Raw genomic sequence first — 27,839 nt, forward strand, 5'->3', positions numbered from 1 at the left:
TTGCACATTATTATAATAGCCGCGAGTTTGCGTCAGATCGAAATCGTCAGATTATTGAATGAGAGCTTTTTTTTTGGTGCACTTAACACTCCCTTAGAAAACCTGACGCGCTCGATTAAATTTTTTTTTCATTTTTAACCCTTACGTACAACCACCCGCATCATGCAAATGATCAGATTAACATACGTACATTATTAAAAATACGTAGTACATTGATGCTATAAATATCTGACGCGCTCGAGTATGTCCCTGCAACAGTATTTTTTTACGTATTAAAAAATCTATAGCCGCTTTCCCCACCGATGAAAAGGTATATATTATATAACATTTTTTTCTTTTTATCATCTAAGCTTTGCAACCTAATAGGTCTCTATGACGCTCGAGTAAATCCCCATTTAGCATCGTGGGCTCCCCTACTATTATATACTTCACGAGATGTAACAATATTAACTAGTCTGGAACTTTTTGTAGTATAGTAGTGTAAATAACTATTTCCACGAAGGAAGTGGAATTTAAAAGAAATAAACATTGATAAAGATAAACAATGATTAGGAACTTAATAATTTTCTGTCTAATCATGAAATATTGATTTGCAATAGAGATTGTGAAATTTCAATGATTTTATATATCATGTCATGCAGAGCTTTTTGTCAAAAATAAATATTCCTTGTAATATTGGAAATAAATTTTTCCCATATGCTGCGAACTTAAATTGACAAATTTTGAAATCAAACAACTCTAACTTCAATATTGTATATAAAAGTATATAACTGAATTTCAATCAACACATCCAATGCAAAATTTTTCATGTAGTTATAATATTTCGATCTAGTAATTATGAAATTCCAACAATACATGACGTTTTAGAATAAGCTATACAAAAATTATGATAATATTTTCGGAAAATCATTCAAAAGATATTTATCTGAAAATTATACATCCACAATATCTATATTTAACAAAACATACGACAAGACTACGATTATATGACACAGTATCTATATAAAAATATGCGAAGCGAGTTAATCGATTTATAGAATATTGGCCAGAAGTGCTCCGTAAAATCATAACCCTGAAAAGTTTGTTTTTATGTGACCGTCTCTGTATCGTAGTATCGTAATCATCCTCGCGTAGTTTTCGTATGCCTGCCACCGGCCCGCCGAAACGACGCGCAAGCCTCAACTCCACGCCGATGTTTCGCACCAGTCGAGTCAGTGCAAGCCAACCCTTCATCAAGCCCTGACCAATGTAACGAACGTCGACGGTATACACTTTGAAAACAACGCGCCACGCGACTACGGAATGCCCAAATAATCAACAAGTATCACCGTGAATTGTACACATTCCCTCCAATAAAAATGGGACAATTATCGTTTTATTTTTTTGCCGCGAGTGTTACCGTGGTGTGTGCATACTCTTGGCCAAGTGAAGAAACCACAACGCGAAGTTCGCAATTCAAAGATTTCCATACGGATCCGCTGGTAGTTGAAACTAGTAGCGGTTTAGTGCGTGGTTATTCAAAGACAGTTCTAGGACGCGAAGTACATGTTTTTACGGGCATACCATTCGCGAAACCGCCTGTCGATCAGCTCAGATTTAAGAGACCCGTGCCCATAGATCCTTGGCATGGGATTCTTGACGCCAACAAGTTGCCCAATTCGTGCTTTCAAGAACGGTATGAATATTTCCCGGGTTTTGAGGGCGAAGAAATGTGGAATCCTAATACAAATATTTCCGAAGATTGTCTCTACTTGAATATATGGGTCCCCCAACGTCTGCGCGTTAGGCATCATAATGATAAGAACATAGAAAGGCCCAAAGTACCGGTTTTGATTTGGATTTACGGGGGAGGCTACATGAGTGGGACCGCTACTTTAGATATTTACGATGCAGACCTAATTGCATCAACATGTGATGTCATTGTAGCTTCTATGCAATACCGTGTTGGCTCTTTCGGCTTTTTGTATCTAAATCGATACTTTCCTCGCGGAAGCGAAGAAGCTCCAGGAAACATGGGTCTCTGGGACCAAATATTAGCTATACGTTGGATAAAAGAAAATGCGGCCGCTTTTGGCGGAGATCCTGAGCTTATAACACTGTTCGGAGAATCCGCTGGAGGTGGTTCTGTTAGCCTCCATTTAATAAGCCCTGTTACAAAAGGCTTAGCTCGACGAGGTATTCTCCAATCAGGAACTATGAATGCACCTTGGAGTTACATGAGTGGTGAACGCGCTGAGGAAATAGGAAAAGTCTTGATTCAAGATTGCGGTTGCAATGTTTCGGTACTTGAGAGCAATCCTCAACAGGTGATGGATTGTATGAGAGCTGTTGATGCGAAAACAATTTCTTTGCAACAATGGAACTCATATTCGGGTATTTTGGGATTTCCGTCAACGCCTACTATAGATGGTGTACTTATGCCGAAGCATCCAATGGATATGCTGGCTGAAGGTGACTATGAAGATATGGAAATTCTTCTAGGAAGTAACAGAGATGAAGGTAAATTTTATTTAGTCATATCTACATCAGTTTCAGATAAATATTAGTTTTTTCCATTTAGAAATAGATTAGATCTTTCTAGCATATTTTTTTTCCAAAATATAGTTACTCTTTTCAATTAAAATCAGTCAACGAGAAGACGCAAAGATAGAAAACTCATCTTCTCGTCTTCTGTGTTTACAGAACGAGGTATACTTTGTTAATCAATTACAAATGTTCAAATCAAGAGATCGCTGTGGCTATATTATATGTGCGTTACCTCCTGTACTAATCCATTCATTAGAGATTAGGGGTTCTTATTCTGACTAGTGAATGTGAAATTAGGAGGAGCTCTAGGAAATGCTATTTCTAAAAACTAATGGCAAATTATCTGGTAAGTTCCATTATATATACTGGCGAATAATCTAATACGTGTTACCGCTTAATCTAGTGGGTTCAATAGCGACATTCATGAGGTGTTCGTGGATTACTCCTGCCCATAAATTGAGTTTAAACACAAGTTTAAAATGACGTCGTCTGATTGCATGCGGACTTCCATCAGAATACAAATAATTTTTTACCGGAACTTTATCTTTCAGCCTGTTTTTTCAAATAAATTCCATAACTGATAGCAGGAGTTCTTGTGCACTATGAAATCAATAATACTTTCAGAATATATTCTAAAATTGCTAATTTGCGAAGAAGTTCAACATTCACATTCAAAGATTTTAATCATTTATTTTTTTATAATCCGACACCGATCGATAAGAAAACCTTTCTAATTATGTTATGATGCTTCCTCGTCAATTTCTTGCTGTCATCAAAATATCAGTTTGTTTTTCGTAAGAATACGTTCTAGCTATTATTGATAAAAATAACCATAAACAGGAAACTACAACAGAAATAATACTTCTATAAAAAAATGCTGTAATAATACACGTACTTAACTGATGTTTTCAGGAGACTATTTTTAAAAACTTTTAACAGCAACATGATTTTACCAATAATTACTAAAACTTTCAAAGCGTGACTTCTGTCAAAATTATTTTTTTTTAAAAACCTTAACGTATTATACCAAATTATTTGCTCAATAGTTGAGTTAGGTTGATACAAATAATCGTTATTCTAGGGAACCACACTTAAACCATGTTCAAGATGATTAGACTTCATTCAGAAGTTGATCGAATCAATTTGTCTACAATCTACTAGACAAACCTAGAGTTTATAGTAATATAAGTATATACACTAAAATGATTGTTTTAATTAATTTTAACAAACAATTATAAATGTTGCATTCAAGAGGAAGTAAATATATAGAGAATTGGTAACGGCAATAAATAGATGTCATCTCTTGGGTCGGCCGGGAGATCTCCTTGAAGCAGATTTTTCATCCTTTGCCTATTTAGCCCGTCGATCTTCCATTATTCTGTTGACGTAGTCTCTCCGATATCGTCGTCTCGATCTCGTACTATATTTTGAATCTTAAGTTCTTCTTTTATAGCTTTGCTTGTTATCTGATCTCTTAGGCTCATTCCATAGTTCTCAAGGTTTTCATCACTGCTGCCCTCATCATGTTCTTCGTTTCTGTTGTGTCCACTCAATTTCCCCTGCATTTCACTATCGGTGGATATGATATAATTGTTTTTCCATATATGGTCCTGCAGATAGCCAGAGATTCTTGAGGCCTTATTCACTTGGGTTCTTACCTCTTGTTGTAAGTTTTTGGAGGTTGTGTTCTCTTCTCTACATATATCTGCATATTGAGGTTTTCGGTTAAGGTTTGGAAACGATATAGCAAACGCTGCGGGTCATCCTCGTTTTCGGCTATCAAGATTGCCTCGTCGACGTAGCATATCTTTATTGATCTCCGTCCCATCTTGAATCCTCTAGAAACAACTTTTACGCTTGCAATCATTTTATCAATAGCTAAATTGAACAAGAATGGGCTCAGACTGTCACCTTGTCGAAATCCTGTTAGTACTGGAGCTTGTTCGGTAAACACCAGTTGTGTTTTGATCTGCGTTTTGTTGCTGAGCTCTTCTATTACGTTTATTTAATTTAGAGGTGTCCTGTGTTCTCAAAGTATATCAATCAGCTATTTGAACTTTGTTAAAAGCAGTCTCAAGATCGACAAAAGAAAGGAACGGGTGTTTTGATATTCAATGGAGTTTTTAATCATTTGTGGTCTACCATTTGTATTCATAACGTTTTTGGACAAGAGAGAAATTATTGACCATTGTCACACTAGACACTCACCCTTTATATTAGACATAGACACGGTTACAAATATTATCAAATATCCATTGAGCTCACATATTTGGTTGAAAATTTTGAACAATCTAATGACAAGGTAATTAAAATAACTGAGTTGGCGAATAGCTAATGTGTCAAGGATATGTGAATTGTGGATAATTACCACTACGCTGAAACAGATCGTTTAACAGTTGATCTGATTATTCTATCTAGATAAACTTATTAACGAAAAACTACAATAGTGAAATTGTAAAGTCCTGTGGGATCTTATTATCTTTATCATCATCATATATAACATTCACAATCAGTACACCTAAAGAATATCGTGTAATTAGCATAACAAATATTCAATGAAAGTTGTAATAGTTTGTCATACTGATACATTCATATTGAATCACCAAATTTTTCTAATATATGAAGTATTAAGTTCTAAAAACTCAGCAGTAAGAGAATAAAATTTGCAGAATTTAGTATTCCTTACACTTACAGACATTCTGGCACAAAGGCTAGAAAAACCGAAATGGAAAGTAATTCCCTACGGATAAACCGATGAACGAAAAAAATTCATTTACTTGAACTGTTGCTTGAACTTGAATAAAATTTTCAATTGTAAAAATTTGGTGCTCTTAAAAATCGGCTAATTTTTATAATGAGACGACATACATATACATATACAAATAAAGTATCTCAATAAAACTGTGAAACTAAAATCTCATCCTCTTACAGAACAAAAAAAACATGGCCAATATTTTAATATCTAAATAGCGTATAGTATTATATTTAAAAATCGAAAGAGTAAATTTCGCAACTTCCGAAAACTGTTTTCGCCGTCTTATTAAATTTATTTATTCATTCTCATTTAAATTGCTACAGGCTTTGAACTTGGTGTGAATTCATCACTATTAATGCGTTGAATTGGATAAAATACATCCTGATTACGCATCCTGCCTATTATAATACAAATTCTCCCTTCGATTTCGGGCACAAATAATTTGAAGCCTCATTGAACTGAATTATTGATTTCATATTCAAATTTGATGAACACAATACAATTCGAAGTTTTATATCTTTAAACCTTAAATCACCGGGCGAACGAAAAAATTCAGAGCAGAACCGTATTGTTACTTTGAAAGTTTTTCTGTATTTTTTCTCGTACAAGTATATCAGTGAATAAATCTTTCGACTTTATTTTTTATATAAGTGGAAAGATGGGAAGTAAATACATATTTACTTCATAGAATAATCACTTCATATACAGTAAGCTGTAAAAATGTCGAAAATCATTGATATCTGCTTTACATTTATCATCATTTTACATGGTACACTGTGAGTAGTAGACCAGGAAATGGATCTCAATTGCTAATTTTGCGGCAAATTATTGAATATTAGTTACTTCGTATTTTCCAAAATAAATTTTTAACGAGGAATGAGAGAAGAATTTTACAGTTTTGGAAAAACGGTAGAAAGTGATAGAAAACTTTAAATTCAAGTGATAGATCTTCAAATTCCGGACCAAAATTATTCTAACTGGAACTTACTGACTTTAGAAAAATCATAACTCGAAAAATTGTGATTGTGCACAAAATCAATCGTTGTTTGAATAATTATGAAATTTATTCCATGAAATATATTTCTCAATTGTTTATAACAAAGTTATACCAATAACAAATTTATACGAAATTTTTAATTACATCATTTCAGCTGTCAAAGCTGTAATTATAATTCCGGAAGATCTAGCCACCCTAACTTTGTAAATGTAAGTGATACCGAAAAACTTTAGTGTAAAATTAAAAAATATAAAAATTTTCACTCCTACACGATAAAATATTTCACAAAAATATGGATAGTTCTGTTTCCTACACTTTGAAGTAATTCATACTAGCCTGTTCGGGTTAGAGATCCAGAACATGTTCTGTCATCAGAATTATGCGCAGTATAAAATTATGCGTTAACGGTGCTAATGAAGTACGTTCAGCATTTGAATACATCTAATTTACGCTACGACCTGGTCAAGGATTATTCATCTGAAGCATATGCATTGATTTATGTATTCTGACAGAATGTTGTAACTCGGTGTATCAGCTCACGAAATTAAAATAATCTAACTTTCAAATGTATCGAAAGTGGATTGAAAATAAACAATGTAAGATTGAGTCACATTAATATTACAAGAACTCCATATTAATATGAAATAACTCAAGTTGGGTTCTACGTAAACAACTTCATTAAGATTTCAAGTAAATAATCTAATGGCACTCATATTTTGATAGGAACAAAGAGTTTTAATATGGGAGCATCTTCAATGAGCTAACAAAGAGAAAATAGAAATATCAATATTAAAAACATGCTCTGAATGAATCAAATACTAGCTACTGATATGATTAGAACGATTAGATCAGGGGAAATGAGGAAGAATTATACTTTGTTAAATTGAGATTTTGTCCTGTTGAACATGCTTATCATAGGAAGACACTGAATTTGATGTTGAAAAGCAAAGCACATGACTGTCGAATCAGCTGGATATTTTGTGGATAATGTCTTACAAACCGTCATTGCCATACTTTCTCAACTAGACAACATCGTCGATATATTTCACGTCGCACTATGGCGTTCTCTAAGAATATTGCGTTAAAGTTTTATGGTGGTTATTCCGATTACCCTTCGAACTTATGTGGAATATGGTAGAGAGGAGACTGTGTAATATGCACCACCCTGCAGACACCCTGGCACATTTAATCCATGAAATTAAATTTAATTGGAACAATCACATTCATAAAACACTATTTGTTGTTCCTAAAGCATTATATTTGAGTATAGTATAATTTCGATTATTTTGTCTACTCTTGAGCTCTTCTTGAGAAGCTGGGGATCAGCTCTCATACCATATCTTTGTCGTTATGCCCAGTTTTTTGCCCATTTACATATAAATTTTATCCACGATTCCCAATGCAGTTTATCACATCCTAAATTCCCAGCTATTCTCTAATATTCTGAATCGTCATTCTATATCCAAGGCTTAATCGCTTTATTGTTTTTAGCGGTTTCGTTTCATTCGTTCTCATTGATTTTTTTGTTGATATTTCTCTCAATTATCTGCCGATAAATGATGCTTTTATCGCTTGAGTAGGTATCAAATCTCTTTCATTTGATATTACTACTTCAAGGCGATTGAATTTGATTTGTTTGTTGTATTATGTTTTTATCTACAACCAACTGGGAGAGATTATCTAATTTTCTCACTTATCAGAAACAAAATTGTTGTTTTAGAAAATCTCAATTAATATTCTTATCTACAAAGCAGTCGGTAGCTGAAAAAGTTGGAAAAACCATTCCTTAAAGAACACCAACTCATTATTAATATCGATTGCAATCAATATGACAGTATGCTTTAATTTAGTCAGTAACTTTCCGACTTATAGTTATATTGCTAACATAGAAAATAATTTATTTATCTCAAAGGCAATGTCGGAAGTAGCTATTCTAGTATCAAGGACGACAAATTGTCTACTATAGTCATGCCTCAGAATTGATAGCTGAGGCACAGCAAGAGTAAATATACCAATTTTCGCCGAAGCACTTACTATGAATTTTTTCGCCGATATATAAAGTGTTTGAAGAAGGTGATCCCGTCTCTAGGATAGATGGAAAACTGGAAAATATTTGGGGTTTGCTCAGTAAAAATTCTTCGTAACGCTATCCGTATTCAATATAAAGGATGTTGAAGGAAAAAGTTGTGCACATTTTTGACCATTTTGCCGCAACTACTGACAACATTGTACTGAAATTTCATACGAATATGTTTTGGAAGCTAATTCATCCAATGGATTTGTTTGACTCTCATAGAGGGCTCGTACCAAGTAGTATTGAACACAACTTTTTCAATATTGAATTTATTAAGCAAATTTTCAAGTGAACTTAAGCTTCATTTAATTTTACGCCAAAAAGGTACTCTTGATAAAACTCGATACTGTGTACCATTTGCGGAATATTTTGATATTTTGATTTGAAAATTATGAAGTAATAACCGATGCTGGTTTGAAGTAATGATAAATCTATTAAACAAAAAAACACAAGATGGATATTTCAAAAAAAGGCTTATAACATAAAATAGAGTTCGATTAGAGTTGTTCAAAATTTCCTCCGTTTTCACTAATACACCAGTCTCCTTTTTACTGAAAAATCCATTAATCTTCCAAGCGATTGAGAGTCAGCTATGAGGTCATTTCAATTATTCAGGTGAATTTACCTCAGTAGCATAAACTTTTTCTTTAAGATGAGACCAAATTGTGTATTATAAGGGATTAAAATCGTATGAGGCCAGGAGGCCAGTGAATCGGAGCTTCTGAACCTCTACCATTCCATCGATTAGGAAAATGGTTACTCAACCCATTATAGGACACCTTCTATCAAAATGCGGTGGAACTCCATCATGCATAAAAATAGAGATCTACGCTCGTTTAGCGTTAAATTTTCTAATATCTCGAATGAGTGATTGCTTGAAAAATCCAGGTACATATCACAATTTAAATTTCCAGGTGGAAAGTGATAAACTATTAATTTGTTACCTAAAGTTGCTGCTAACACATTAACTTTAAATGAGTGTTGGTAATGTAATGTAATGCCATTTTGATTTGTGAATTCTCATCACACCAAGAGTGTGCATTATGGGAGTCAAACATACCTTGTCTCATAAACTGTTAAACATACCTTGTCAGTGAAAAAAATACATTTTAAAAAATTTTGATTGAGGACTGTCCTTTCTTGTAATGTTTGACAATAATTCCTCTCTAACTGGTAGATCGTCCAGGACTTGTTTGTAATGATAAGGACGTAGCTGTTGCTCTCTAAGTATCTTCCAAGTACTTGAAAAAGACGTATTTGTTTGTCTTGCCACATTCCTTACTCTAATTGTTGGTCACCTTTTATTGAATCACCGTGTATACATAATGGAAGTAGGCACTGACGTATTTTCTGATATTTGATACGTTCTATTTTTCAAAATGTGGACTCGATACTGAGCTAAAGCGTATAATCCTTCTATTATCAGTCATGTCAGAAAATTAATTCAATTTTGAAGATGCGCTTTGAATGTAAGGGTGGTTCGATTAATGGTGCTAGTTCCTACAGCCGAAAGAGATGTAAAAGGAAAGTTCTGATTTTGATTTATTATTAAACAAACTACAGCTTCTCTAGTACTACTTCCTATACTTATGTGCTGCTCTACTTTTTTGAATGTTTTGATACTTAATTGTCGAAAATTTCTATACTCTGACAAAAAATGATTCACTTTCAGTTGAAGTGTACTATGTAACGCGTGTGGTATGTATATTATGTAAAAGGAATTGTGCCGCTCTTTGAGAATTTTTATATTTCCACATAATATGCTAGTTTTCTTTCAGCGATAGACTATACACATGATTCTATAAAGTTCCTTTCACAGTTCGTAGTAGGTTAATAAATAAGCATCCAAGGACCTTCCATCCCACAGATAGGCCTGTCGCGCCTCACTTCAAATTACCAGACCGATGTTGTTTTAAAACCGATCATACACTATAATTTGAACGATTTTGACATCACTAGTGCGAGTACTGGCACAGATGATGTGGCATGCAGTTCCATTCTCTTCCATGTAACAGCGACACTCCTGGTCTTCCATGATATTCATGATGTGGAAATGGCGTCTTATATAACGTGTCGTGTCCATTTATCTGGTGGAAGATCTAAGGTGAAAGACATGTAAAACCAAAGATAAATGTTAAAAATAATTCAATACAAGAATGTCATAAGCGAAGACCACTCAAGGTGAGAAACAAAAACATCGATTCAATAATCCTTAATATAAAAAAGCAATTGGGAATTTGCGTTTATAATTTGTGACAGGTTTTTATTTTAATCGAAACTGAAAAATTTAGAATTTGTTAACATGAAGGCGCACGGCAACGTTTCTCTATAACTGTACATCAAGTTTTAATTAGAACGATCACAAATCGATAGATTGGACAAAGGCACTGAATTATCGTCTGATCCCACATCGTCACTAAATTTTCTTTATTTTTGTATAGTGTTTTATATTATATTATCAATCAATATGATCTAGCAATTAATTGAACGTTGCAGATCTAAGTATTTCCGTAGCAATAACCAAATGTCCAACAATTATTTTGTTTACTCATAATTCCACAGAATAAGTACTGGTAATTTATAAGCAGCATAGTAAAAGGTTTATTTCAAAAATATGTTACGCTACTTCAGTAGATATCTCCGTGTTGGAAGGCACTAAATTAAACTCACATATATTCACAATACACATATAAATCGCGATTTTGACGACAAATCGAATAAAAACTTTCTTGGTTAGTCACGCAACAAGATGGTAGTTAGCTCTGCGATTTTGCTTACTCAGATGCGTCTATGACAGACCTTAACACCGTTTCGTGTCGATGTCAATTTCCAGAAAAATTCAAGTAGGTATGTACTACGTCATTATGCGAATAAGTATATCGGATATGTTTAAAAGTGTTTCAGTGATAAATGTGGGAAAGTAAATTTAATTATCTAATTCTTTCTTATTTTCCATCATTATGAACGACGTCATAAAAATGTACGTGTACTGAACGGCTATAAAATGGACAACCGTGAAATTTATGTGCTATGCTGATGACGCCGCGCTTCTCTTGTTGCTTAGAATAGATAATATCGATTCGACTGCATTGCCAAATCAATTAATGTGATAATTTCGGTCCATAAAACTAAATACATGACACCATCAAACACTCCTTTTAGATGCAAACTGAAAATTGGAGGCAAAGTTATCCAGCAGGAAATGGAGTTCAAATACTTACAGATAAAGATCTCCGGTTGTCGCAATTTCAAATTGATGGGCAGTCTGCAGAAGCAACAATGTTCAAATAACACTGTAATATTGATTTATTTATCAAGGCACTAAATTTATACTTTTTGTGATGAGGCGTTTAGCCGAGTTAATTTATCAGACTAGTGGTCATTTCAATTGAAACAGTTTGGATTTAATTTAGGAGAAGTCTTAGGTAATAAAATCCACCCTCTTTGCTTTAAAAGGAAACACCATTGTTAAGTCAGCAGCTGATTTGACATATTTTATGAGAGCAGGAAATTTGTGGCATATCTCATTTATTATAGCACTGTAAAAAATAGAATTTTATGCTTATCCAAGGGAATACCAGGATTTTGTCAATAAAAGAAAAAGAGAGATTGAGCCATAAACTGGAAACCTTTATGAATTATAGATAATAGATTACATAGGAGACTGGAAAGCTAAACTCAATGTTTGGGAGTGGTCCAATCACAAGAAAGGAATTCCTTTATTTTCATGCTATTTTACAAAGATGTTTGGATATTAACTAGGATGAAATATATATTTTATCCATTATAACAATGGAGATACAACATGACCATTCAATGAAACTACTAAGAGACAAGGACCTTGGTCGCGGATATAAATATGAACACTACATTACAATCAGAAGCTAAGATGATAGAAAGAGTATATCGAGTGAAAACGCAGTAAAAAGTAGTCAGATAAAGATAAATCTTTTGTCTGGATCTATTCAATCTCTCATATGATATAACCATAAGACTAGAAGAAATAAAAGATCGCAGTATAGCTATGAAATAATCAATATACGATGACTCATTCATTTTATTAAAAAACGTAGTGAAAAATGGTGAAGAATATAGGCTCTAATGAAATAAAATGATGCTTCTGCTTTCATCAACTTTTCGGAGGTCGCGTGAGGACTCTCACTCCGCAGCTTTATTATTTATTGGAGAAGTCCAGAGTACGCTTGCATTTGCGGCTCCACTCAGCAATAGTTTCTTGAAATAATTTATTATTACTTTGAACAGTTAGAACAGATATTCGTCGCAATTGGTGCAGTTGTTTTATGTGTGTAGTGTTTGTGAACTTTTAGTCCGCGTGCGACCTTTCATGTTATTGCTTTTACGCTTATAAATATTAACGTGGGCATACTTTTTATTGTATTTCATGCCGGTTTATTCAAAAGTGAGCAATTTATTCTTTTTTGAAAGGTTAGAGAAGCAGCACAGTTAATTGCAAAAATTAATGTCTGAGTGTTCAGCTGAGGATGAAAAAGATTAGGGCTCTGATTTCGATGAAGTTTATTCAGAAGAGTCAAAAGATAATGTGAAAATCTCAGAAATTGTTAGTGAATACGATCAGGACATTTTGGAATCAGAGGCCAAACATAAAAACTCATATCGGCCCGGTGTTCATTGGCAAATACGACACTACCATTTGATCTGAATATAAAACTCCCAGACGTCGAAGAACACGGAAAAAGAATCTTATCAAACATTTTCCTGGTGTGAAACCATCTAGAAAAAATTTAACGGATTTCTCTTTCTAAATATTATAGTTAAATACGTCAATCAACACATTCAATCGGAACAGGAAAATTATCAGAGAAAAAGAGATGCCAAACCACTAATTTACTTGAAATTAAAGCATGGATTGGTCTTCTCTATTTAGCAGTGTTCTAAATTCTAATCCTCTCTATCTTGAGGAACTTTGGAACAAAAATGGTATTGGTGTAGAACTATTTCGACTAACGATATCGCAACCAAGATATTGTTTTTTATTACTATATGTGAGGTTTGACAATTTGAAAACTGCATACCACACACCGAAGTCGAAAAACTAGATTCGATTTGCGGAAGATGTAGTTTCCGTCAATATATTCTTAGCAAACCTGTTAGATATGGTATAAAGGTTAATTTGGAGCAAGCACACCTAGCCAAAAGACGTCGTGACTATACTTTATGGACAAGTACGTGGCTCTGGAAGAAACATTACTGTTAATAATTGGTTTACTAGTTTGCAGCTACTTGGAAATCTGAAAAAAGATTGTAACCTAATTCTTTTGGGTACAATAACAAAAAACAAAGGAGTTATATAATAAACTTTCTTGACCAGCGAATCGATGTGCATAGTCTAACATGTTTGCATTTCAACTAAGTGCTACATTAGTGTGATATATTCCAAAGAAAGGGAGGAATGTTTTACTAGTATATAGAAGTACTCGCGGATACCCGATAGTAATTTTACATTCGTTGCTCAAGCTTGGTGGCATTAAAACTTTTGTTGTCAATGTAACAAACAAATCCACCTAAGATATTCGAAGAAGCAAGTTCTTACAAACTTTGGCATTCCAACTATTTATTATGTATTATTTATTATTATTATGTACTTTTTTACTATATATGTGTTTATTATTGCTAGTTAAGTTATCTGATACCTTCTTTTATTTAAAAAGTTAAGGTTAAGAAGAACTCTACATGTTTATATTCATGTCCCGGCTGTTGATATGTGGGGCAATATGTATACATTAGGAAAACAGAATATGCATACAGAAAGTATGAAATTCATTGTGCAAATAAGTCGGGAAAAGTCTGGATTTTAAGATTTATTTTCCACACATGTGATAATTTTCGTTGTAAAGTATGAGAAAAAAAAAGGCAAATACCGACAAGCTTGGTTGTTATCGTATTTTCAACATATATCAGTTTTATATTCATTTGGTCAGAAATTTATTGTTTCCACATTTTGTGTCAATTTCAAATGAGTCCCTAGAAAAATTTGCACCAGCGTGCTAAAAATCGCATACTGCTAGAAAATCCATATTTTGTATGCCCTAATTTCAAAACAATTCATCCCATCTAAAATTTCTATAATAATTTATAGACTGGTTGAATTTAATATTAAACACCTTATATCGAAACTCTGATTAAATCATGTGAAATACCCACACCAGCACGCTGAATGTGTATGTTTCGGCAAAATATAACGATGTTGACATGTTTGTTGAGCTTCCGTGAGTGTTTTATGGGAGTTAATTAACATTCCGTGTATGAGATTGATAGTGATTTTAAATAAATTTAAAATTAACAGAAGAAATGGGGGTTGATACAAATAGTTTCGTTATAGTTAGGAAAAAGTGAACGTACTGGCATAGGTATTTCACAGGATTTAATTAAAATTTTATCTATTTGGTGTGATAGTAAATTCAACCAGCTTTCAGGAAAGGAGGAGAATTTAATTGAATCCAATCTTGAATCGTGATCTTATTTTTGAGTTGGGGCCTAAAGTTGCCGACAAACTTAGTTTGTGGAATCGTGCAATGTCTTCAAGTTAGTAAATGAATCAACTAAAATTAATCTTCTGTGCTCATAAAAAATATATTTAATTTGCAAATCACGCCGAAGTTTATGGAATGGTTCACGGTGAACTTTTTATTGTCAAACTTCATATTTATGCATAACAAATGCTCACTATTTTATTAATTTATACACACTATGAGTTATTGGAAGTTGTTTGTGTTGTGAAATTGAATAATTCACTATTTCATATATTATAATCGACTTAACTCGACAAAAATATTTCTCAAGCCACAATTTAGGATACCCTACGTGCATTTACCCAGGAGATTAGGGCAATAAGCTTAAATGTTTTGTAAACTATTATAACACTTCATTTATACATAACGTGGATATCATTGCTACTATTGCAAATATTTCATTATAGTCGAATAAATATATACGCCGTACATAAGGTCGCCAGTGAAGGATTTAGGATCAGATTAGTGAAAAAAATTGATCAACAGAAATTCTCGAGCGCGTCAGATTAAGGTAGGTTGAGTTAGTTACATGCTAAAAACTGTGATTCCAATAATATGACAATTTGAGAATGATATTAATTTAAAGTGTGTATTTTGTGGTGGAACTCTTTACGAAAAACAATTAAATTTACATTAGAAACATTAAAATTTTTTGTCAAATTAGGCGAATCCCTCTAGATAAACGTCATATTATGAGATAACACGTTTAGAACCTGAAGATGAACCATATATATATCTTAATTTGACGTGCTTGATTATTTAAAAATCGTGAATTTTTTTTGCACAGTGAATGAGAGCTTTTTTTGGTGTACTTTACATTCCCTTAGAAAATCTGACGCGATAGATTAAATTTTTTTTCAATTTTCAACCCTTACGTACAATCACCCGCATTCAGCAAACGATCAGATCAACATACATATTAAAAATTGATAAAAAATCATATCTGACGCGCTTGATAATGTCCATGCAATAGTATTTTTTCACATACTTAAAAATCTATAGCCGCTCTCCACACCGATGAAAAGGTATATATTATAAATTTTTTTCTTCTTATCATCTAAGCTATGCAACCCAATAGGTCTCTATTACGCTTGAGTAAACCCCCATTAGCATCGTGGGCTCCCTTACTATATTTATTGCGTCCTCTCACTTATTAGATTTCTCGTGGTTTTAATATCATGATGAGAAGTAGGAAATTTTGAACAATTTGTTTGTAGAATAAGATGACTACTATATATTCAGAAATCTTTTTGATATCCAAGTACAATATTTGGATTGAGTTTCGTTCATCTCTTTTAGTTTCTAAGGTCTTACAACTTTAAGGTTTATTTCATCATCTATTATATTATAGGTGATATATGAAATATATATGAAATTAGCATACATGGCTTTTTTGGCGGCGGATTGATCTTATTAGAGTTTGGTTGAAAACAAATGAATATTTCGAGGGGTCGCAGTGCAAAAAAAGTGGTTTTTGACCTTTGCTTACCTCTGCAGGTCAAACGAAAAGCGAGGAAAAGGTTCAATTAGTTTCGAGATGATTTCCTGTCTAAGGTCGAAACTTTCCATCTCCACCCCTCTCCATTTTATGGTCATTTTTGTTCTTATTTTTTGGCCAGAAAAAGTTTAACTAGAGAGTTCGAACTTCCCATGCAAGTAGGGGTGATGTTGAAGAATTGTCTTTCTCAAGTTCAAAGTTTTCTTCTAGCACAAAACTGGACCGCCTACTATTTAATGAATAATACGAGTATGATCGTTGCTAGGGTGATTTTTTTTACTTCCCATTTTCGAAATTTCTTGTCATTATGACAATTTTTTCTTCGTTGTCAATTGGAATTGAACAAGAGGGTCTATTGAAATTATGAATTTTCATTCGAGAGAGAGAGAGAGAGTTAACTTGTGAAATGAAAAGTTATTGAGGAATAGCAAATTTTCCATACAGAGAAATGATATTGAGAATTGATATCATTTCCAAAAAATTCATTTTATGGAATGATTTGTTTGTGTATTAGTTAAATTCTTCATTCGACAAAAAATTCGACTTTCGTGATGGAGCTCTGCTGCTCACGGTGTTTTTTATGTTGAGATGACTTTAAAAGATTTTCTATCTAATTTTGCTAATGAGATATACGCTGTTTTATTATTTATTAAGGCTTTGGTACCTTATATCGTTTATATATTCCAACATAAGTAGTGTCATGCATCACATTCACAGTTGAAACTCAACCTGGCACGGCAAATAAAATGTAGCTATTACATTATACCTAAACAAACCCCCTTGAAAATGTGAAAAAGGGATGCGAAGATAACAAGGTAGTAAAAGATAATGATTAAGTACAAGATATGAAGAGGAAACGTTATCTTAAATAAAATGGACAATAAGAATTGCAAGATAGATACTTTCATTAGAACACAGGAGTTTCAAGTGTGTTCAAAAAATCGTGATTTTCTCTATGTTTCTCATTGGCACTAGAACAAAGTTGAGCTAAAGAGAGTTACTGGTATGCTTACTGGACACTGTCCGGTGAACTATCACCTGAAGAACATTGGGGAAACTCTCGACAGTTCCTGTCGCTTCTGCAAAGAACCAATGAAAACCGCGTGCTAGTGCGAGGCAATCCATAAACAGAGATTACGGTACTTACATTCAAGCTTTTTAAAACCAGAAGAGGTAAGTCGCATATCTCTCAGGCAGGTAGCCTTAGGTAGCTCAGTCGTTGCTATTTGACTACTTTGAAGTAAAGTAGGTGATGTTATTAGTTTTCGAAAAGGCAAATGATAATTCACTATAAATCATAGGTTTGCTGAAAAATTAATTATCTTTCTCTTCAATTTAATTTACTTTCATTATTTATGTTTCTGTAATGATTTGTATAAATGCTTCTGATTGATGTTATTTTCACCTATCACAAATTTTATTTATGCCACATGTATTAAAGTACGAAAAGAGGCTTCTATTGGAATATTCACTTATAATCAATTACCAATAATCCATGTTTCAAAGTATTTATTAATAAAATCAAATTTTCTATTTCTATCTCTTATTTCGACTCAAAACTAGTGCAACATAGTGGTAATTTGAATTTAAGGATTGAAATTAAGGATTTCATATAGTTACTTGGATGAAAAGCGAAAAATCTTTCATACGATACACGATACAAATATTTCATAGACTGAATCACTTGACTTTGAAGATAGTAAAAATAGTCATATCAGAACTAGATCACACTCAATACAAAAATAAACGTTTCTATTGTTTCCCTATGGAGCTTGTCAGTTTTAATACATCGATTGGTAAAGTGAAAACTGTCGTTTCACATAATTCATTTAATAGATTTACTGGGTTATAATTAATAAATAAGCTCTCTTGATTCCTCTATACAATATTTTGTTTCGCCAATCCAGTGAACTAGATATTAGATAAATATTTTTCTCAACATCAGTACTATGTAAGTACAAAAAATAGCAACAGTAACACACGACAAAAAAGCAATATACTCTTAATATCATAGTTATATAAGTTAAAGAATCAGCAACTGGGCCATTATTTCTATTTAACTACTCTCACAATACTTATTGATCTATTGTGAATTATTAAAGAGGAAAATTGAAAAGTTTCCCTAATGTTATGTTCATTCTAGTCACTATAAATTCTAGTTATATATTAATGAAAATATACCAACAAGGCGTTCCCAATCAATGTTATAAATTTCTAGGTTATGTTCTTGGTTTCAAAGCATGTCATGAATTGGTTTGTTTACATTTGGTTAAATTTTTTTTGTCTTACTCATTTGTTCGGTTGTGAGTGAATTAGCAATTTCACAACAGGACTTTTATTCAAATTTTCAATTACTTTAATACTTCATGTTTTTTTCAAACTCTGAACAAATGGATCTATTTGATGTTTTAATATTATATTTTTGATTGGAAAGGCTCATATGAGCCATAATATTTAATTGGACTAAGCACAGTATCTACAATAAATATTTTTTGTACTAAGACCTAATTTTAAAACTTTATATTAACAATTTCCTTCTGCTCACCAAAAAATACTACCTTTTTGATATCTCTTTAAATATTCTTTGATCTTCATTATATTTAGATTCCATTCTGGATTTTTTCCCAAAAAATTCTAATATAGAATGCGTCATTTGTATATTATGCGAAATTAATTCCTTGAACAGACATTCTGTTTGTTTGGGATCATCATTAAATTTCCATCAATGCAAAAGTGTAACTTAAGTTAACCGTGTAAAAAATTATATGATATATTATTTATGAAGTTTTCGGTAGTAAAAGATCAAAACAAAGCTTCGATATATTTATTTTAAATCGTTCTGATACATTTAGATTATGAAATTTGAGGTTATCAAATTTGATTGTTTCCAACCACCGCTAATTGTTTTTTATTAATCCTATGTCAGAACTGAACCGTTTATACTCGATATGACGAGTTGATAGATTTTTCATTGAATAAACTGTTATTGAGCATGAAAATTCAGTCCGTATTCTCGTTCAAATAATATATTTTCATTTTACAGTGAGCTATCTCAAACTTTATTTCATAACTATTAGTTTTTCTATTTTTGGTATTGGGCAGGTGGAGGAACCGGGTTATTTATTGGTCCTTATTTCTTTCGCGGGTATTTGATAGTTGAGCTGTTTTTGGAATATCTTCGTATGGCAGGGCTTCCGCATCTAATTCCTGCATTTTTGGATCCAAATATAAGGGTAAACTTAATCCCCAGTATTTGGATATAACATAATGGTGCCCCACCATATTATGGTCTCAATGTATTGATGATGAACTAACTCGTATAACTTCGCAGATTATCGAAAACTCTAAAACTCTAAATCGTTTCAATTATTTCTTTGAAATTACGAAATATCCATCAAAAATTTAAATAAGTTAGATTGGATCAAGTAGCTTTATGTAATTTTTGTATTTGTTTGTGAATTAAATTCAATTACAGCTCATTTATTCTCTACTGAGAAAATATTCATTTTATTATATTAATTGATATGAGCACAAGCGTTTTTTTTCACATTTTTAACAATAAATACCTTGGTTAAAACGTTTAGCTGTGGACACTTATTTTTATGAGGCCTTCCTTAGTGGTGCGGTTTATCTGGATTTTTTGGATAACATTTTAGAGACTACATTAAAAATACTTTTTCCTAATGTTAATCATTCAAATGAGATACATCTATCAATTTTTTACCATTTCACACGTTCACAGCTAGAATATTTCTAAATGGTGATTAAAAATCATAAATGAATGAAAAGATCTTATAAGTGTTTCAATATGTCGAAAAATATAATAATTAGGATTTGAAGATAATATGTGCGAATTTCTGTGGATGTAACATGTTCTCGAGTTGGATAGAAGTTGCTTATTAATGCTTATTATTGTATTATTTCTCAATAATTCCAATAAAGAAAGGGGTTTTTGACATTACATATCACAATCCAACGATTGGGATATGTAACATCTAAATGTTGCCTAGGAGTCCGACTGAAGTAAACTTCAAGTAGTCTTCAAGTAGTTTAGGGAGATCAGAAAACTGGTGTAAATCAATAATTTTCTTTAAAGAAGAAACAGCATTGAAGACACCGAAATCCTCAACTAATTAATTTTAAAACTTTCTCGTTATACTTTCATAGATATTTTACATTGTACTTTGACCAAGCCCACAACTGTAAAGAGAGTGGTTTGCTTTACTCGTGAAAATACTAGGTATAATCTGAAGAGTAACTAAAAAGCAACGCTGAGTAACCAAATGTAGAACTTCGTCGAAGATATTTATTATTGTCAAAATGTATCACATTTTGATTTGTTTGTTTTATATTCTGAATTTTATCTTGGTTTTGAGTTGTACCAGTGTTAAAGCTAGGCGACGTTAAGTTTTTCCTTCTGGTTCATAACCTGATTTTAGTTTATTACATGTGTTAATTCAAGGTTATTGTGATATGCAATGAGATTATTCCTCCACTGGGTGCTTTCCTAATATCGGAATACACCTCCAAACTGATGAAACGTAAAACAAACTGGAGAATCCAATTATTTTATTTTGATCAGAATATATATAGCCACGAAGCTGTTAAATTTCTGAATAAAATCGTAACAGGAACAATTGAACCCTTTATAACAGCCGTAAAAAACAACACACTGTGACTAACTGTAATGACAGTTATAATACAATTAGTAGACTGGTACATCTAATGATAGCATCCAAGCAAAGACCTATGAATTGAATAATGACCCTATAATATAAACTATGTCTCATCAAGCTTGTTAAGATTACAAGAACAACTAGTTTAATGTAACAAACAAGAATCCACGAACGAAACTGCGAATTTGAAAATTTTCTAATGGCAAATATCTATCTTAGAATTTTAGTTTTTTAGTTTAATCGATTACGTTTGCGGAAACTTAGGTATAACTGTAAAGTATGATACGAGAATAAATAAAAACATCACTCCCATATTATTTTTCTGTTATTTTATAAATAATTTATGCTATATACTTGGTAATATTACCTAAAAATTAATTCTATGCGATGAAGAAGTAAAGATTCTAGGGTTTCAAAAACGGGAAATAAATACTTTATTCTACGAACTTTGTTTCTAGAAACTCCAATTACTAATTACAAACGTGTGAACCGACAAAAGTTACGAAAAATAAAATTCAAATTATAGACCGAGTATTGCATGCTAAAGTTTTCCTAGTTAGCAATAACGTTCTCAGCGCTTTCGGGAACCAAAGGGTACACAAGCAGTAAAAATGTGTACTTCCTACACCCCCAGATATACCAATACAAGGCGAGGATTTGTTATTCTACATCTGCTTTCGTTTGGAAAAATTTTGGAGTCGGGTTTGGATTGATGATAACATCATCGGTGGTGAGGACCAAGTGTAGGAATTACTTGATTGGATTATTTCTTAGGCTAATTCCTTTCATTAGATTTTTTTTGTTAGGAGTTGGTACATTTCGTCCAAAGGAATTTTTCCTTTGTTATCTATCTTCACTATTGGAAATAGTGAAGATTTTCCTAAACTAATGACAAATGAGTTTCTCAGTGTTTGAAAGCTGTAGTTCAATGGTAATTCTTTAAAATAGAGATTTGATTGATTGACTTCTTCCGACAATTACTGGTACTGATAAACATTTCGGATGATCACCTTCCATTGTCATACAGGGTTTAAGTGGTATCTTTTTTGAGTACAATATAGTTTCAGGCTTCACTTAGCGTAAGTCAATAACGAAAAAAAACTTCAGGGAATTAAAAGTGAACAATTGCAATTTCATAGTACGAGTAAAAAGTTTCCAAAATTTGAGGAATTGATTAGATATTTCGATCTAAGATCCTCATAATGTAATGGAATTCTCTTTATCATTTACGATTTCTATTAAGATTTCAAGTGCTGGAAGAATTTGATCAAGATAATTTTATTAACAAATAAGTAGAAAAGTCATTAACAAATTTTCCAGGGGAACTTAGCTCATTTATTTTTCTGTTATTTTTTTTGTTTTGTTTTATTGTCGTCTTAATGATATTTGTCGTTTAGTGTCTTGTGTCTTTCTGATTTGAACTTGAAACAGTAGCAGGGACATAATCGTATAGTTTGTAATTTTCTGCATCTAAGCTTCCAGATATACTTTAGTATGTTGTTCCTAATCGATTTGAAAATCACTCTCTTGATTTAGTTTTTAGTAATTTTTAGTAATTGCCGTGTATGAAATTAGTTTTTTGATTTGATTCGTTTTTAGTTTTTAAATTCTTCGAGGATGTGATATAGCATCTCCTAGATAGCAGGGGATTGGACTTCAAACTAATAATCTCAATCTAAAACGTAAGTTGGCTCACAAGACGGAATCTGTGGACTAATTTTTTAATACCTCGGTGAATAATATAAAATAATAGGTTTCTCACAATTAGGTTCAAGTCTCAATATCTTGCTATTCAGATACCTCTATATGCTTACATAAACTCATCTAAGGCATTATCATTCTCTTCCGAACACTGTTCAACTCTCCCTCACCGTAATATTCTGATTTAAAAGGCGCAGATCAGTAATGATAGACATCTTTGGTGTTTGGTGTTTCTATTGGAAAAATACTGACCTAAAATTTCTTTCCTAATCATTGTAAACTTCCACTGATAATCCATATTATCATCTGATTAATCCTTTGACCAAAATAGCTGGAACATTTACGACCTATTGATTCAGGATTCAGGAGATAGCTTTTAACATGATTTAGGGCGCTTCTCTGCTTCTTATAACGTTGTCTATCAATTTAAACTTTTCACGGACTCTGAAGCTATCATTCATCTGTTTTAATTTTCCTATTTAAGAGACTCTTGATTTGTAAATATATCTAGTACACATAAGGTATTTGGTCAACTTACTTATCATAAAGTTGTTAGTCTGAACAAGTCACCTGGTTCTTGGTCGGTTTCGATTTCCCATCTCCGTGATTGTTCCATATGTTTGTCTTACTAGCCAAAATAGATGAAGAAATTTTAGTAAAAGTCACGCCTCTAAATAAAAATTTTATGGATCCAAGCCGTGTTATTTCTAGTTGTTTCTAATTCACTGTTTTTATCGGATGTTTTCTCCTCGCGATTTTCTCTTTTATTTGTCCCACTAACAATTTACTAAGCGTTAGCAGTTTCAAAGTACTAATTAGTTCATATTACGCCATCCCGGACATTGATGTGATTTAATTATACGCTTACGTTTGATCCCGATGGGTAGGAAGAATTTGAAAAAACTATCTACCATACTTAACAGTCACCTCGTGTTTATATTATGTCTGTTTCTAAGATCGATTCACTTGCCCCTGCTCCTTCGAAAAAATTTCAATACTTTTCAATTCTTAGAGAATGAGAATGATGCTGTGGATTTTCATCAACCATAGTATTTCAAAACTCATATATATCAGCTGCATCGACAAGAAGTTTGCTATGTCTAATTCTTTGTGTGGTGCGTTTTAATAACTTTATCAACAATTTTGATGAGACCAGCAAGAGTTAAAGACTTGAATATTTCACGTTATTAATAAAAAATATCGATTACCTCCAATTTGCGTCTAATTGTCATCTTGTTTTTTGGTTATTAAACGACAAGCACCTATCATCACTGCAACTTAAAATGAATATTCAATACAATAAGCACTAAATTGGATTCTAGAGACATATTTTGGTATAAAAGTTATCTCAGTTACAAAATATCTTCCCAAATAATATAATAATGTTTTGTAGAAAGAAAATGTGATTGAGGGAGAAATATGTTACCTTCAAATGTGTCGTACATTGTTTGTTTTCAACGAATTAATTAAAATATATAATACGTATTACCATGACTCATATTTTACTCATATCTGTAGCAGCTATATATTTAAACAATTTTGGAACGTATTCAAATAGCAGGTCCTTTCGTTTCAAGAAATTTACGGTTATTGAAATATTAGCAGAGAGCTATGTTGATAAGGAAACCTACGGAATTTCCACAGTATTGTTTTATTTATATTCTGGTGTGGCTGAAGGTTGAATCTATTCTAACTCACTATTTGAAATATTTATTGTGTCACAGATATTGAAATAGGATTCAGCTACATTGCTGGATTTTCCATCCCTATTGCGTTTTAGAGTTAAAATATTTTTCCAGATTTCACTAAAATAATTGTGAATGAACTTCTGAAATATTTGCCTGTATATAATTTTTGACTTGGTATTATATCATTTCATAATAGTGAACAAAAAATTGGAATACGATGTTGTTTTGATATTTTTTGAAAAGTAAGTCATGATGGGGTGAAAAAATTTGAAAGCTTTCTAGAAATTCGCCGGACAAATTTCTCCACATTTTGTAGCCAAATTATCAAAAAACAGGTGTAAAATTATGTCTTTTTTATAAATAAATTTCCTTACGCTATCCTTTTCCAATGTATCCCTAAGAGGCGGTGAGTGAAATTATGGTCATTTTATTTATAAAATAATTATAAAAAATAAAATGTTGATAATTGGATTCTATGAGTTTAACCCAATGCTCAGTGAGCTCTTAGCATAGTGAAACCTTTCTTTGATCTTAGTTAAAAAGAATTATCGCACTGCATTTCTAGCATCTCCTTTGAATACAAATTTTTCGCACGCAACAATTTAGCCATGGATCTGAATAAATAATTATCTTACGGTGCAAGGTACGGACTGAATACTGGATGTGGTATGAGCTATATATCCACTATATATTCGTACTTCGGCATTGATAGCTCGACCATTGGAATGATAATTGTTTTCACCTAACGACTGATTTTCGATGATCGGGTTGATTAGATAAATCCATTTTTCCTTGCAAGAAATAGTGCGTCGACCATTGGAATGATAATTGTTTTCACCTAACGACTGATTTTCGATGATCGGGTTGATTAGATAAATCCATTTTTCCTTGCAAGAAATAGTGCGTCTAATAAAACGATTACCCTTCTGCAGGGCAAGGAACTGCTTACACACATATATTTGACCTTACGCTTGGTGAACAGCTGAGGCACTATCCGAACACTTTTTTTCCATTTTTACCTAATGATTTCAAATAACACTGTAGGGAATCTTCAGAAGGTCCAACGGAGTCCGATAAACGGCGAGCGCTGGTACTTAGTTTGGTTTTCTACTGTTTCTTTCTTAACCCGAATGATCTTCAGCGTCAAATTTCCATTATTAGAACGGTTCTACCAATACTGTGTCGTTCGTTTCCTTTTTCTTCAATTTCACATATTTTCCTTGCTGTCACGGCTGCTTGAAACTTTTATACCCAATAATTTTCCACCAATAGAATGGAAGAAAAAACATTGAGCAATTGTACTTTTCATAGAATTAAACACTAGCCTCAACAAGTTATAATATGTTTAATTGGGGCCTAATAATTTTAACAAATCAATACCATGACTTTTGAGACACTCTCCATGTTTTAATTACAACTGTTTCCAACTTCTGTGCCCAAAGTACTCAATACAAATTATTTTTCAATGCTCCTATTACATTGTAATTGGAAGATATTAGCATATACAATATGAAATTATCCTGAAAATAAATCGAGTCAAATGAAAATTTCTGTTTATTTATAGCATAATAGTATGTAGTACAAAGATTTAGTTAAGACAAGAATATAACCTTACTTCCCCGGCTGGAGAAATATATAACCAGATAAATCAAAAATAACTCAGATTTCTATATATTAAAGATAAGAACTGGGAAAGGTTGAGTTGTTGGAGTTGAATTTGTTGTGATGCACCGGTTGAGTCTTTTGAGTCTAGTAGATTAGTATATTAGCGAATAAAAAAAATAGTATCACGACAAATTTAGTAAATTTATTGATTGTAACACTCATAGAGTGTAGATAGATAGAGGAAGTTAAAGCAACAAAATTGGAGATTTATTGAATTCTTCGATTGAAATGTGAGGTTGATAACAAATAAATTTCAGAATAGATAAATTAGAAGTGACTACTCTGCTACAATATGTAAACAGTTAATTATTCAAAATGTAACAAACCCTTTGGCATGCTCTAAGGAAATAATACAATATCCAATGCAACTGAAACAGATAATTATCCCCAATTTTATCGAATTAAGTCAAGTCAAGTAAATCTTGTGAGGTGACTTCGCACCCATTAAATTCAGATTTGTTAATGCGTAAGCCATTCTTCTATCTTTATCGGTAACATGGCTTTAAACTGTCTCTTGTAGTTCTCTTCTGGTCTCTACTATCAACAATTCACTTGGTTTTTTACTAGAACCTTTTATTTATTTTTCTAAACAAATTCACATCGAACACCAATTTGCAAAAGGTTTTAATTCATTTATAAACATAAATCAAGGTGTAGAACTTCATTTATATTATGTTACGTCTTTCCAAAATTCCAACTATAAACTTTCTACCTTCAATTATAGCTTACTGCATAATTAGTTCGATTGAAAAGTGACTTTATTGCGAAAATCATCTGGTTTCTCATTATCTTCTGGTAACTATAGTACATACACAGTTAGTGCAGAGAATGTTTTCAAGTCATAAATTCGGCATTGAAACTTGTCAGAAAATCATCATATATTGTGCCTTTCACAAATAACAAATAAATTTTTTTGTAGTAACTCAAGAATGAATATCGTATTGTGATAAAATGGACCTATTGAAATACGAAAATATGAAAAAAATAATTGTAACACGTGAGGGTTTTATAATTTTACATTTTTCAAATTCCTCACATCTATTAAAAACAAAAAATTTGGAAAAAATGTCGTGGGTTGGGAATAGAGGAAAGGATTTTTCAATGACATTAGAGCACCAAGGGATTTGTAGGCGTCCATCAACCAATTGTTGGTAGTTTGTATCCATATTGTTGTCCAAAAATCCGCTCACTACAATAACAAATGCCTTTCATACTGTAAGTTCCTGCCTGGTGAGCTTTTTTGCAAAATTGTCATCGTGCAGCAATTTTTCTATATGTCGCCCAATAAAAATACCTTCCTTTAATTTGGCATTACTCAACTAGGGAAAGACTTCTCTAAGGTATTTGAATCTATTACCCTCCTTATCCGTAGCCTTTGCAAAGTTTTTCCTCAATTCAAGTTTAATGTGAAGGGGGACAGAAGGACATTTTTGGAATCTAGAAGGGGTATAAACTTAACATTTTGAGATCCCGGTTGAAACTCACTTCTTGCTTGTCAATTTTTTTTCACATAGTGTTGATCTACTGCTCGACTGTACCATAGACAAAGAAAACAGCAATGTCCTATTAAAATTCCAATCATCTTCAGGTCCCACTTATACGTAGTTAATTTTGCAAAAGTTTCTTTCATCTTCACAAAATGTGTTCAAAAACGTCGCTCTTCTATAACGTACATCTAAACAAAAAAATTAAGAGTTATTTCTCTGTT

General features: G+C 32.4%; 1 protein-coding gene across 1 annotated transcript in view; it reads left to right on the forward strand.

The window, feature by feature from the left end:
- Positions 1-1,204: 1,204 nt before the first annotated feature.
- LOC130445734 (acetylcholinesterase) overlaps positions 1,205-27,839 on the forward strand; it is a 365,089-nt gene continuing 338,454 nt past the window's right edge. The window contains exon 1 of the mRNA XM_056781576.1: positions 1,205-2,499. Within this exon, the coding sequence (XP_056637554.1) occupies positions 1,359-2,499 (1,141 nt within the window). The 5' untranslated portion in view covers positions 1,205-1,358. The remainder of the gene's footprint in view (positions 2,500-27,839) is intronic.

The sequence above is a fragment of the Diorhabda sublineata genome, chromosome 1, assembly GCF_026230105.1.
Source record: "Diorhabda sublineata isolate icDioSubl1.1 chromosome 1, icDioSubl1.1, whole genome shotgun sequence".
Lineage (NCBI taxonomy): Eukaryota > Metazoa > Arthropoda > Insecta > Coleoptera > Chrysomelidae > Diorhabda > Diorhabda sublineata.